The sequence below is a fragment of the Genypterus blacodes genome, unplaced genomic scaffold (assembly GCF_046128005.1).
Source record: "Genypterus blacodes isolate CSIRO-AG114 ecotype Tasmania unplaced genomic scaffold, CSIRO-AGI_Gbla_v1 ptg000195l_1, whole genome shotgun sequence".
In the NCBI taxonomy this organism is placed as follows: Eukaryota; Metazoa; Chordata; class Actinopteri; order Ophidiiformes; family Ophidiidae; genus Genypterus; species Genypterus blacodes.
The window spans coordinates 360264-375010 of NW_027466995.1; the positions used below are offsets into that span (position 1 = coordinate 360264).

The 14747-nt window shown below is 46.4% G+C and overlaps 1 protein-coding gene across 1 annotated transcript in view; it reads right to left on the bottom strand.

Annotated features, from left to right (window-relative positions):
• Positions 1-241: 241 nt before the first annotated feature.
• The window catches only part of sorbs1 (sorbin and SH3 domain containing 1), a 29943-nt gene continuing 15437 nt past the window's right edge, over positions 242-14747 (bottom strand). The window contains exons 15-27 of the mRNA XM_076169343.1: positions 14307-14485; positions 10811-12259; positions 9059-9123; positions 8744-8914; positions 8079-8125; positions 7575-7689; positions 7356-7481; positions 7070-7264; positions 6323-6844; positions 5332-5427; positions 4674-4726; positions 3820-3926; positions 242-3468 (exon numbers count right to left, since the gene is read on the bottom strand). Coding sequence (XP_076025458.1) covers positions 3401-3468; positions 3820-3926; positions 4674-4726; positions 5332-5427; positions 6323-6844; positions 7070-7264; positions 7356-7481; positions 7575-7689; positions 8079-8125; positions 8744-8914; positions 9059-9123; positions 10811-12259; positions 14307-14485 — 3193 coding nt within the window. The 3' untranslated portion in view covers positions 242-3400. The remainder of the gene's footprint in view (positions 3469-3819; positions 3927-4673; positions 4727-5331; positions 5428-6322; positions 6845-7069; positions 7265-7355; positions 7482-7574; positions 7690-8078; positions 8126-8743; positions 8915-9058; positions 9124-10810; positions 12260-14306; positions 14486-14747) is intronic.

The following is a 14747-nucleotide window of genomic DNA, read 5'->3' on the forward strand; positions in this document are numbered from 1 at the left end:
CTGCAGTGAAAACAACCCACAAATTCAATTTTCACCTCTGAACAACAACAGATTTTGTTTCGTAGTTTTTTCCCTGATGCAATATAATCTTTACCCTTGTCACCAGAGGGGAGGAGAGATTGTGATAGGTCCAAAAATGCAAAATGATCTTATTCTAACAGTCTCAATCAGGAATCGACACAGGTAACAGTTATGGTTTAAATGGTTTATTAAATATTGCATAATACCAAAGTCACAGCAGTGTATAGTATCATTTTTATTTAAACATTGTCAATGTAACATCACGGCAAATGAAGCAAACAAACCAAACCTGTTGCAGGTTCTGTGTTCCATTCCTCTGATTATTAATCGTTAATTTGAAGCATTGTGTCACACTTTAGGTACTTGCACAGTGACAAGTTCTTAGTAAAACATTCTCCCCTCACAGAGACTAGGGACTATGGGGAAACCATGGTCAACATTAAATACGTCATGGATACATTTCGGTGATAATCCAGAGAACAAGTAAAATAATGAGGCACAATTTTTCATCTAACATAAGGCATTATGATCCTGAAAAAATGGCAGAGTGATGTGGATATGCGTCAAACTCTTCCTGTGCTCAGCAAGGCTCCACTCTGTGCTTTACCAAAAACCCCTCAGCTAAATAAAACGCTGCAGGTGATAGGAGCTCCATCTGACGTCCTCATCACCTGCAGTCTATTTCTTTATGTTACATATTTACAATCCTTCCTGTGCCATGCTGCTCAAAAGTGTGCATGTTCATTCAAGATAAAGAAATTTTACATTATTATGTGTACACAGCGCCGCCACATTCATAAATTCATACATTCATACATTCTGGTGATGTTTACTGGAGCGCGATATCGCAGAAACGATCCGTCATATATTCTGTTCGAGATGGAGCGCGTCTCTCTACGAGACGCCCGCCTTTGTGTGAGCGAGGACAAGCGTTAATATGAGGAATAGAACCAATCAGCACAGTCACGAGAGCTGGAGGTGCAAACAAACAAAGCCAGCAGTGGAGAGAAGAAACAGAACATGCTTAAGTGTCGTGACAAAACTCCTGACAGTTACATCAGTGCTCTACAGGCAAACTCATAAAGTGTGTGTACTCCCTACAACGGCCTGCTTTTGTCTCAAATGATACCAGATTCTAACACACAAACGTAATAAATCATTTCAGTGCGGCCACATACAGCTTCAAAGCATATTCCAATCAGGTCAATGATCATCATCACTGCACAACTGTAGCAAACACATCCAGACCAAAGAAAGAAAGAAAGAAAGAAAGAGAGCGTTAAAACACTTTCATCAACTATAGCGAGTGCTCAAACTTCACATTATGTCCCAAAATTTGTGTGTTCAGGCAATCGTAAAGGATCAAATGCAGGCCTATGATCGTCCTGCAGTTTGATGAGAATTAGAATTGCAGACATTGGTGATGTCATCTTTGTACTGAGCTACTTGGAGAACAGGATTGCTCCTTCCTGCATCCCCTTGGTACTCTGAGCAGGTCATAACAAGCACATAGAGAGTATTGGCTGATGAGTGCGTTGCAGCGGTGGATGACAATGAGGAATTTGATGAAAACAAAGCGGAGACATCTGCCCGGTAACAAGCATTATTAGGTCTGTCGGTCTGTGCGTGTGGAGGCTCTATTCCAACATGTGGTGCCTCTGCCAGGATCTGATGATGATCAAGATGAGGGAGCTCTGTACGCGCAGGAAGGCTGCTCTGATACTTTGATGCCACAAATCAAAGCAATCTTCCATCGGGGAGCCGTTGAAGCTGAAGGAGCAGGATATTAACCCTTTCACTCCTCTGCTTCTGCCCGAGCAAAACATACAAATACTGGCTGATCGTGTTTCATGCTCCGACTTAGCTTGTCAGTCTCTTATTGACTTTATAGAACATGCTGTGCTAATGCTGACCTAAATATCTTATTGTTGAATGTAGTGAATCATTACGTATTATTATTGAATTATTCATTCCAATGACTGTTTTCATATGAAAATATGTAGCCATATGTGGAAGGCCTCTCAAAGATTTCTGTACACATTTACATGGCTAGAACACACAATATTGTCAGTAAGGGCAGGGTTAAAACCTCAATATACTCTTAAAAATCACTATCATTATTTACTAAGACACCTTGTTGGCTTTCATTTAAAAGATTCAATTACTTTCTATTCTTAATGTCATGACTGATTCAATTGTCTCGTCAGCTGGAAACTCTCTCAATGACCAACCAGGAAGTTAAGTGCTACCACGCCTGTGCTGAGGTTACAGTGCAGCCAGGCGCTCCAAAAGCTGCCGTCCACCACCAGCTACCTCACAGGCACCAGACATAAAAGGACCAATAAATACTTTTGGAAAATATAAGAAGATTCCTCCATTAATGACAAGAGTCCATGTGTCCTTTTTGCTATATTCCCTTATCTTGTAAAGTGTAGTAAACAAGGTCAAACCGCTCCATTTGTCCTTTACTTAATGAAGAGCCAATTAGAAGTGTGGACTTTTCAGGAGGGGGCTTTGTAGAGACTGTATCTAAAATGAGCTGTTCTCAGTGTTTCTATACATTAAAAGGTTTTCAAAATAAGCCTCTAAATGAAAATAAGAACATGGAAATCAGCATAAAATGCCCCCTTTAACTTGTAGTGTTTTTAGCTGTGCACAGGACTGTATAATAACATTCAAATAGAAAATGAAGTCAATACTAAACTGGCATGTGAAGCTTGTATGCACTGGTGTTATTAAAAAGGGAAGCCAACACTGTCTAAAGGCAAAACAAGTCTAAATGTCTTAAGGGCAGTCAGACAGGCTTAAGGTTTAAAACTCCGGAGAGCACCGAGATCACACTCGAGACAATTTCTCAAACTGAAAGTGAGGAAAAAGGTCTGATGGCCAGTGTCTAACAACAGTGAATAATGGGAAAACACCTCTGGTCCTGAAAGGTAGCCGATGACAAACAGCTCCCATCCCATGTGACATAAATACATTCTGAATACCTAAATCTAGTTTAGGTTAAAGATCTCACTCTTTGATCCAAACACTGATCCTCTGCCCCAAACTGAGGTGCTATGTAAACACTTGTATACTGTAAATGACACGGAAGCTATTATCTGTACAGGAAAAACTATAGTTTGTGGTGTAAAATAGGGGGTCAGGGGTTACACACGCACCGCACTGAGGTGTGTGCAGTGAGTCTCTAGCTGTCTCCGTCTTCACCTCGTGCAGTTTGACATACCTCAGACCGAATCGATCACTTTCCCAGACAAACGACATCGCCTGGCTAAATGACTATTCTAACCAGCAGCCATGCGCGATAGCAACAAATTCCCAAGATTGACGGGCAACCAAGGTGTTACAACCATATAACATACAGTGTCTTTACAGTTTACAGTTTCACTTCCTTCACGTAATTCCCAGGGAAAGTCCCAAACTGTTTTGTCCTCTTTGAGGTACCTGCAGAGAGAGAGACGGGGAAAAGAAAAGTACATTCAGAGAGTAAAACTGCAAGTCCTCAAATTAAAACTCTTCTCTATGGTATGGAATGATCGCACCTGGGCTATATTTAATGTTCTGCGTGGAGCCTAAACATGTCCAAAGAGTGTGCAAGCCCCTGCTGTCATTTGAAAGAAGCCCTCCCTATATGGATGTGACACACTGATGACTCTACTTGTGCGTTCCGGGAGGCCTGAGCGTGCACATTGCGCCCGTGCAGGCCGTCCCTGTCATTCTACAGAAACTCTATATGGATGAATGTGACACGGTGAAGACGACTGTATCTGTCCCGAGGCCTCTGCGGTTACATACCCACAAACCAGCCGTCGTCGCACTTCTCCATGACACTGACCAGATCCCCTTCGTGCAGCTCCAGCTCGTCCTCATTCTGGGGCACGTAACTGTACAAAGCCTGGAAGCTGCAGCGGAACACGGACACATTCAGAATGTGGAGTACAGGTATGACATGATGACATGACAAGAAACGTGAACTCGGGCTAAATTAAGGGCTCCGGTTCAAATGATGAGGTTTTGTTGTGTAAACATAGAGCAGTGTTGTTGCTATGGGTACCTACAGCTTCATTAGGGCTGTAGGTACAGTATGTTCATAATTACTTAATTTATAGATTAATATATTTTTAATTACTTAATTGTGTACGTCTATAAAAGCTCAAACAACAGTCATCCAATTTCTTAATTTTAATTTGTCCCTTATTCAGATTCCATTTGTAATTACATGAAGCAGTTAAAAGCAGCTAATGTTCACTTGAGAGATGATTGAAGATATTTAATTAAATCCAAAAACATTAAAATAGTCTAAAAACAACCATTAAAAAAATAATTTTCTGATGATGGCCTAATTGATTGTTTTAAAAAGAACAAAGTGGCTTTAAGTGATTTTCAGATGAATTGCCCTGTAAATGCTTTCTCGTAGTTCAGCTGCTTTTCGTTTATGTTGCAAAATATTCCTTCCCCTGATAATTAGAAAACACTATATGTTCCTCTCCCGGCTGAATGTGTGTGTGTGTGTGTGTGTGTGTGTGTGCGTGTAATGTGGCTGGAAAGGAGCGTGCTAATAAACAGGCTGTGTGTGTGCCTGCAGGTAGAGCCCCCTGTGGGCTGTGAAAGGCAGTGAAACACAGATCGGACTGGGAGGTTTGACTCACATTCCACAGCTGAGACGGCTCGGCTCCGGGCTGCTGCTGTGGGACTGGGGTTGCTGGGAAATGATGAGAGATTGTTTACTGGGGTGGGGGTGCAGTCTATGGACAGAGTCATGAGGGTGGTGGGACAGGGTGCTGCAGTACCTCACCGAGGTCTCAGCTATATTCATGATCTCATTACACACTGCCTCCTAGGAAGAGAGTCCCGGAAGAGTCCAAGGTTTTGGTTTTTTTTTTGGGGGGGGGGAGAGTGAGGAGTTAGAGGGAGGGAAGGCGGGCGGAGGGCAAACAGGAAGAAGTGGTTCCAGTGAGTAGCAAGGCAGAAAGGGAAGTGATCCGTTAAAAGCCAGGAAAAGTGGAGGAGACGTTGGAGGAGCCCAGAGGAGGAAACCACAGCAGAGAATGTGTGAACAGAAAACATGAAATATTAGTTTTCACAGGATATTATTCAGAATGTGAGCATGCAGCATCAAAGGGGAAGATGACAGATAACAGTAACAGGAAGGGCGAGTTCTCTAAGCAACAGATATGATGTAATTCAAAGATGAAGTCAAATGGATGGTGGTTAAAGTTAAGCAGATCATGAATCCCCCTCATCTAAGTTTCATCTATGCAACACAAACATACAGTACATTTTCATAGTGTAACACTCTCAGCTTACCGCCAAAGAGTTGACATTGTTGTTATCCTGGATGTCAAACAGCATGACGGGGCTCCTGGAGGTCCGACCGTGGGGATCAATGTCATTCTTCACAAACTGCAAGAGAGGAAATGTCAGTATTTGTTAGTTCCAATTTTTAAAAGTGATGGCTGACGATTTCGGAGGTTGCAACACACCAGAATGCAGTGAGAATGTTTGCAGTGAGAGGTTTCAATTCATCCAAGATCTCCACAAAGCTATTCATTATTTCTTCTGTAGGCCAGTAAATGAAACCAAGACACGAACAGACAAGTACGACCCAAAGCAGAGACTCTTTAGTAACGTGAGTTCTGTCACATTTAGATGCATTTTCAAGCACAAACAACAAAACATGCCCTGAATTGTATGAAACCAAACTAACCATATCCCTCAACCAATAAACTTTACTTCAAGGTTAGTCACAAGTCCTCAACATTGAGTTCAAAACAAGTCCATCCTTTCTGCCTCAGATCAGCAGTGTGTTCATTATAAGCCAGTGCTTTTGGATCAGCTGTTGTTTTGACTCTGTTGCTGTCGTTTGCTCCTCTGATCCTGCAAACAGCTGATTCACTGCACATTTGTAATCGCTGCTTTTAGGAATGTATCCAAGTCCAACAGTTGCACGTCTTTCGTGATTGTGTCAATTCTGCTACCTTGTCTGAATCCAGGGTTTCTAAAATGCTCTTTATAAACACTGTGGAACATTTACATGTTAGTAACGCACACAACAACAACATGCAGGCTTGCAGCCTTTAAGCAGCGTGAACTTAAGATTCTACTATGACTCATCCGGGGGAGATTCAGCCCTCTACAGGGCAAAGTTCAACTTCAAGACACACCTAAAAGTTAGTCAAGTCCTCCACACACAATCAGCTCTAGTACATCAAGGAACAGACAACGTAGGGAATCCTACTTTGGCCTGAAGCCCCAGAGTGAGTCTAAGATGCAACACTGCACACCATGCAGTAGATACCTCTGCAGGGCTACTTCGCCTGCTGCCCACGGCTGCAGGGCTGCCACCCCTGTCACCCTCTGCTCCTTCCCCCTCCATCAAATCCTTCTCCACCCTCAGCCAACCCTCCAGCACCGGCCCCCCACTGGGGCTCAGGCTGCGGGACAGCGGCGGGGACGGAGGGGAGAGCAGGAAGTCCCCCCCCTGGGGCGGGGTGAACGTGAGGTAGGGAGTGGCGGAGTTGGGCCGTGGCGGGTAAGGCGGGGGCAGAGGGGAGGCAGAGGGGGAGGCGGTTGGGGAGTACAGGAAGCCGGTGAAGGGAGGCACGGGGCTGGCAGAGAGGGACGGGGGCAGGTACTCGCCGCAGCGGTAGGAGACGGTGGGCGGCGGTGGCAGGGGGGGCGTGGGGGCAGCCGGGGGGCTTCCTCCTCCCACCGTCAGGGAGATCCACTCGGAGGAGATGGCGTGGACTTCGGGTGAGACAGAGCGGCGGGGGGAGCGAGGGAGGGGCAGGGGGGAGGTGGTCAGCCGATTGCGATACAGCTTTTTGAGAAGGAACAGGATCATGTCAAGGAAGAAGGAGAGAAAGGAAGGACAGGAAAGAAAAGGAAAAGGAGGGATGAGATGACTTCAGCAGGACACAAATGAGATATTGGGTGTCAAAGTAAACATGAGGGAGACAAAATCTGAGAGCAACAAACGTCTTGAGGGAGCATCATATCCGCTGACTATCAACATGGTATTGACATGATGGCTGCTGGCGTTTACCTGAGGAGAGGCGTTGGTGCTGCGCTGTGGGGAGTGACTGACTGGAGGGTCGGTGTACTCCACACCATTTTTCACACGGGGACGTCTGTGCACTTCCACGTAGGTGACGGGGAAGATGCCCTGACGGTTGGTACCTGGGATTTTGCCTTCATACCAGTTCTCATCCACTCTGCGAATCAATGTGATCCTCTCTCCCTGTAAACACAACACCATGAATAAAGACCATTTCACAAATACAAACACTTTGCTTAGATAACTAAGACTGAAAGAATGTAATGGTCCTCACCTTTCTGAAGGACATCTCCACTAAAGTGTCCCCGTTGAAGTTAAAGCGGGCCATGGCCTCTCCGTACTCCAGCACCTGGACCGGGACACTTTTCTTTGGCTGGGCTTTCTCAGTGGGGGGGAGGAGCTGCACAGGCACACATGTTTTATTCAACCACATTTTGAATTATATACCGAATCCTCTCAATAAAGTAAGTTGAGAGAAGCGGAGTCCACCCACCTCGACGTAACTTCGAGGGAAGATGCCGACTCTCCCGTGATGTTCTCCCTCATACCAGTTTTGATCCACTTGTCGAATGATGTACACGATGTCTCCTTTCTGAAAGGGTAACTCCCTGACAAAAAGAAATGTCACAGAGACAAGTTAATCTTCTAAAATAAAAAAAAGGAAAGCATGTTCAGGCATAATGGAACACAGATCCGTGTCTGTTTCCACTTTCCTTGAAATGTGACGTGATGGGTGGGATTTGACCACATCACTGTCCATTCTTGTAGCATGTTAAGTTGTAAATCTTACATTTCTTAACAGGACGTTCCTGAGATTGTCTTATTTTCTGGCACTGAATCATCAGAAATAACAAACCCCACCCATCTGCTATTTCAACGACTGTAAATCAATGACCAACAATTACAGTATTTCACCATATGTGTGCACCAGCATGTCTCTGTAGCTTAGACTCATTGCTGTCAACACTACAAAGAACTTCAGACCACTTCCACCTACTTCAGAGATTCTGCTTTGAAGTCGAAGCGAGCCATGGCTGGAGTTCTCTGCAGACACACAAAGTAAAGACTGTTAGGAACAAAACCACAAGGCATGCAACTCTTTTGAAACATTCTTTGTTTGGTCCACAGGTACTAAAGGGGACGTATCCCATCATACTGAGGTTTATGTTAGTATTCCCAGTCTGTTTTGAAACTTGCAATCCTTTAATATGCAAAAAAAAGATTTTTACAGTACTGTTGTTGAGACTGTGTGAAAACAGACTATTTTAAGAACTGTCTCATATCTGCGACGTGTTGACAATGACGTGCTACAGAAGTTACACGTCCAAAACAAAAGTGTTGAGGGCAGGAGAGGACCTATGAGTGTCAAAGTCAAAGTCACACATGTCAAAGTGAGTGAGTCGTCCTCTCCTCTCTGTGTCAAATATTCAAACAATGACAGGAATGGCGTGCTTGTGACTTGTGTTTCTTTGAGCTACTGTAGGTTCTGCTGAGGCCCTGCCTGCCTGGACAGCAGACACACCTTACAAAACATAACAAGAGTGCAATTTTCTGATAAAAAATTACATCATATGTGGCTTTGTGGTTGTAAAGCCACACTGACAAAGCATCTGTCACCCTCTTCCTGCTTACAGAAGGATGGAAAGCTGCTGTGCCTCGTACCTCTATGCCCGACTTCCTTTTCTCAGCGTTATCTGTGACGTTGAGCAGGTCACCGAAGCGCTCGTTGGTGATGAACTGGTGGTGTGTCGGGACAATGCCTGTGTGTCGCCTCGCTGCTGTGTCAGCCTCTTCCTGTTCCCGCTTGAGCCGCCTCTGCTCCTCCAAGATTTTCTGCCAGGAAACCAGACTGAAGTGTTTGTCGGTGCAGATACGAGACAGATGCTTTGTGATGTGCAGTGTATAAAAGCCTGGCTTATACGGCGGCTGGCTTCACTAAAGCACTGTCACTGTGGCTGAGCAGAAAAAGAGAGTCACCTCTTTGTCTCCATGACGCTTCCTCAACGCTTCATCCTGGCTCTCCCCGTGAGCTGGGGACGAGTCTGAAACGGAGACAAAGAGAATTAGATTTTTTACTGTGTACTGCCAGAACAAAACACTTCTAAAGGAACTGAACTTTTTAAACACAAAAAGATGGCATTGCAGTCAACTCCTTACACACAATAACTACACACATGCTTTGAATGAATACAATGAAGTCTGCAACAAGAAATCAAAAAGCACACACACATAAAAACAAAGCCAAACGTATTCCTGCATGCACATAGGAATAAACACAGAATGATCCACTGTGTGTTCATGTCATAAAAATGAACAGAGGAAAACAAATGTGAACCTATACTTGACCAAACAATAAATATGACATCATGGACTACTGATACGGATCAACCACAGTGTTACTGCATCAGCTAGAAAGCTTCAGGATTTCAATTTGCTCCTCGAGGCCACCACAGATGATTCACTTGCTGACTGATGCTCTGTGTACTGTGTGTGTGTGTATACAGCAAGTACTGGCTGTTTTTGTGAAGACGTCGACGCAGCAAACATCCTGTCCGGCTTACAAAACCTTTCATTGTAAAAGAAATGGAAAATGGGAGATGTGGATAATCACCAGAACGGAAAATAATAACAAACATGGTAAGACATCGGTTTGAGAGTGTGTATGCAATGCTGTAACGTCTACCTGCATAAACGGGACAGATGCATGCTGGGATTGCAGATTAATACAAGGTCAGACGTCTCGCTTTGGATTAATTAAAGGGCGACCTCTCGGATTTTACACATCGACTACAGTTTTTGCAGTGGAACTAAAAAGCTTTTGTGGCAGCAGAGGGCAACCTTCCAAAATAAATGAATGCATGAATAAATAAAAGCGGCCGTTGTTGTCTTCAGCAGCAATAGGAAGTAACCTTTGACCCCCGTGCAATGTCACATGGGTTTAGTTTCCTGTGTTATTATTATTTTTAAGTTGTGCAGTCCAGAGGTTTGAAGCCAATATGGACAGTAGGGAGAAGAAACTCTACAAAAACCCAAAGTTACATCTGTATGGTCATTTAATGCAAATTCAAGAAAGGAGTGGGACATTTTGTTTGCATGTGAGAGCAATTAACCAATCATGTCCTTGCTGTCAGATCTCAGGTTTGAAAACTGTGCACAGCGCCCTCTACAGCCACAAAATGCCTATAGCTGCACTCTGTTGACTATGATGTGTAAAATATAAAGTTACTCCCTTTGTGAGAATAAGATTTGACATCTTATTGTGGTATATAATAAAATAAAACAACCCCCAGGAGTCTCTTGCTGTAATGAGCTATTTTGACTTACCATCAGTACAAAACAGTCTGTTTACCTCAGGCTTATGCAGGCTGCAGCATTCTTGCATACAACTCAAATCCGATGTCACCAGGAGATATATACATTACCAATATCTGCCTGAAGCCTCTACAGTCACTGAGGTGTTTGTATGGGTTTGTAGGTGTGAACACCTCATTCACCATGAAATGGAAGAGCACCAAACACCACACTTAGAATGAGATGGAGGCTTCCCTGTCACTTTGTAACACAGCACGCAGGCTAGAGATGGAGGGGGGCAGCGTCACTTTGTGAAGAGAGGGACACAGGGTGAAGACAGAGTCGAGAGGAATGGGTGACCAAAGAGATGACCACGTGTTGAGGAGGGGGAGGAGGAGGAGAGAGGGGGGTGACGGGTGAAGGTATGGAGATAGCCACCTCTGCAGTGAGCTGCCAGGGGGTGGAGAAGGTTCCCGTTGGCGTCCAAGCTCTGCCCGTTACTCAGGTGGTCAGTGTTGCCTCCGTCCCCATTGCTCAGCCTCTCTAGGACCTCCAGAGAGGAGAGGCGCTGAGGGATTAGAGGTCTGGGCTCAGGAGACGCACTGCAGGCCCTCTGGGTTCCCATTGTCACCCTGGTGGCTGACAAAGTCCTCCGAGCCTGATGGGACTGCAGATTCTTCCGTAACCGGAAAGGAGCGGGGCCCATGAGGAACAGGTTCCCAGGGAGCGACGTCTTCTTCTCCTGAGGCGGCAGCCTCTCCTGCTGGGCTGTGGCCTGCTGCCGCTCATGTCTGAGAATGGTAGTGAAGCGGGTGTAGGAGGCCGGGCAGGAGCCTTTGCACTTGCTGGGTTTGAGGAGAAGGTGATTGTTCAGATGGTGCAAGTGGTGATGGTGGTGGTGGTGATGGTTGTGTTGCAGAGGAGAAGCTGTGAGCAAAGCTGAGGGACTCTTTGACGCACTGACAGTTGGGGATCCCTGATCTCCTGCGGAACTCCGACTGAAGATCTGTTCAACCTCAGCCTCAGTGGCAGAGGGAGACTCAGTCCTTTCCCTGTAGACAAATTCTGAGAGGGCAATCTCTTCCTCGGTCTCATCGTCTGATTCCAAGACCTCCTCCTCACGTGTCTTATCCTGTGCGTCCACCAGGGAGCATCCATCAGTCTGGGTGGGCTCCACTACCAGAAGAGACTCAGCCGACACTGCTGACGGCATGCAGAGGTGAGTGGAGGGGCTGTGGGCGGGGCTGTGGGTGGTGTGCAGAGTGGGTAGGGAGGACGATCGCGTGGGTGCCGAACTGGTCCGCTGGATGATCATTTCAAACTCATTGACCCGTGACGACACGGCGTCTCTTGGAATGTCCCCGGCCTCAGTGGCCTCTGACCTTCCGCGCCCTCTGACCTTTGCCTTCTCAAAAAGAGAGGCCAGGCTGTGGACGCTGCCGTGGGGGCTGGAACCCACCGAGCTGGGCCTCTGGATGTGATGCATGCTCCTGTACAGGCTGGAGAACTCGGACGCGGTCCTCCTGATGGCAGGGGTAACATTCCTGAGGCCGTCCGCGCAATCTGAGCTGGCGTCTGAATGTTGCCCGCTGTCCCTCTCCTCCGCCCCGGGACAATCTGTGTCACATGCTCCCGTGTACAGATCCTCACAACTATGGGCCTTTGGGTGCCTGGCAGGCCCAGACCTGCTTTCCTCACTGTCACCACTGGGAGGCAGCAGCTTGGGCTTGAATTTCGAGGGTAGGATTTGGGGTATGCAGGCTTTGGCAGCAGATAAGGGCTTCTTACTCTTACACTGGTTACCTATTGCATTACTGGCAAGAACCGATCGACTATTTACAGAGGAGCAGGGTGAAATTATATAGCCATTCCCACCTTTATAATCCACTGGCAAGCATGCAGGACAACAGAATAAACAACAGATTAGATTACAATGGTCACAGGTCCACACACAAACACACTAAAAGACAGTCAGGCACGGTTCTAAGGTCAAGACCACCTTCCATCAAAGGTTGATGAGAAGAGGAAGCAGACTTGATGCAATGTGCATCAAGTGATAAGATGACTGTTAAACTAACAGCATGGGACTGCAGTGTAATGTGAAGATTTGTCCAAAATGAAACAGGGGGGGGGGAAAGAACATTATATAATCAAGATCACTGGAAGCAGCAACATAAATAGTGAAGGATGGCGTGTTAAAAGAGCTGTGTGCGATGAAATGTTATGTGACACTGGAAGAGTCCATTAGTAGGATTAGGAATGATTCATTTGTGTGTTTTCAGATTTGCCCTTATCATTGGCCTGATCTGCTCCGTCCCTCCCAACCGTCCCCCCCTCCTCCTCTGTCCATACGCCGCCTCTATACGTCCTGCTTTGACATCCTACTGTAAACCCTTTCCTCAGCTCTACTTTTAGCGCTTACACAAGCATCTGCGGTGATGAATGGCCGGCGAGTTTGCTGCTAATACACCACCAGTCCCCCATCCCCCCCCCCGCCCCAAGCCACCCTGGCGCTGTAAATAAGAATTTATCCTGAGTCCACCTGCCCACTGAAGAGAAATGAGCGTGTAACAGCCTCGGAGAATAACGCGTCTCAGTTCCCGGCCGTGTTGCGCTCGTCACGGCAACCACAGATGGAACTGGGAAATGACACATCCCGTCCACATGCTGTGCGACTCTTACTGGAGCACGAGTGATCCATCTGTCGCCTTCAAGATCGAGCAAACGGCACTACACCACGAGGAGGGAGTGAAACTGATAATATATGCATGGTGCATTGTGGGGACAGTTTCCGTTCTCACCACTAACAGGCCCTGGAGGAGGATTTGTTCTCAAAGCAGCGTTTCAGCACAAGGCGAAGACACATGACCGTGATGTTGGTTCCAAGCCTGTTGGTTATTTTGGGGAGATTCTTGGACGTTGGCCTTGTTTTCTAGGGAACAGTAAGTGAGTCTAATGATCAAGGTGCTGCCTCTGGGAAGATAAGGCCTAATAAGAGAGCGAGCCGGTCACTTGACTCCATTGATTCACCGCATGATCCTGCATTCCTCTGTCTAAACACGAAAACAATCAGTTATCTTGGTGCATCTATGCTTTTGGTAGGAATCAGCGAATTGTTTTCCTTTGTGTTATTGTGTTCTTACGTCACACCTAAAGCCCAAATGACCTCTTTACACACTTTCTGCAGTGGTTCTGTATGTGTACAGGTAAAGGGAGGACGCATTCCCCGTCCTTTCCTTTCTCCTCCTTACGTCTCCGTCCCCCTCCTCCCCCAGCATTGCTCTCCCTGTGTCATGTGCACAGGCATTCCAGCCCCTGACCTCACACTGACAGCTGACTTCCTCATGCCTGCCCACCCTCTGTGACCCTCTTGTTTATCTCACCCCTGTCTGACTAAGCTGTGAAGAGCAGAGCCCTGTTTATCTCCCTTGTCCCTCCTCATCCGTCCCCTGTGCGACCCTTGGCTCCGCGGCTCTGGAACACTGTGGAGTCTCGCCCTAAGCCTGCCTGGCGACCGGCGGCTCACAACTGGAGCAAGAGGGGGAAAATCCCCAAGGTTAGCTTCCATTCACTGAGCAAGACAACCTCGCTGTCACCACGAGTTTTCCAAAGCAGATGGCCAGTACACATGTGATGGAAACACCCATGGTATTGATAATAAAACAAAATCTGCAGAGGGAATGAGTGCAGCGAGGTGATTGGCCGATGCCGTGGCGTCCTGGAGCAAAGGAAAAGTGTGGATTCTAGGAACTTAAAAGAAAACACATGTATCCTTGTCTGACACTTTGAACGCTCCGGCAGCACAGTCTGGAACGCGTTGGATCTGTCTCAGCAGTTAAGACTTTTCATGGCCCCCGGAAACATACATACACACACACACACACACACACCTGCCATTTTACTGGGCACATATATAGGATGGCTGGAATGCTACCTTTCGAGGAGGAGGAGCTGGCATGGCGCTTGTTTAGGGCCCGCAGACCTTGTAAGGGAATGTCGCCGCCCTCTAGGACACTCTTGTAAACATGGCGGTCGTTGTCGGGAGCCCCAGGCTCGCTCGGGGACGATCCTCTGTCCTGCTCCACCTCGTTGTGTCCAGACTTGCTTGAGGAGCTAGACAGCAGAGAGAAGAACATACACACCTAATTAAACACAGTCTAGTTCATTAGCTGTGCTTCATGTTTTTATGATAATTAACAGAAGCCCATAATTTGGGTAATGAGCTGTTATGGTTCCTATTTAGTATATCTGGAGGTAATTACTCTCTTTCAAGACTTAAGAGAAAACAAAAAATTCAAAAAACAGTGAATACCACTGTCTAAGCAGAAGGAGCAGAATTTAGAGGCTGATATTAGGAAAAGGCATTTGCTGTCCT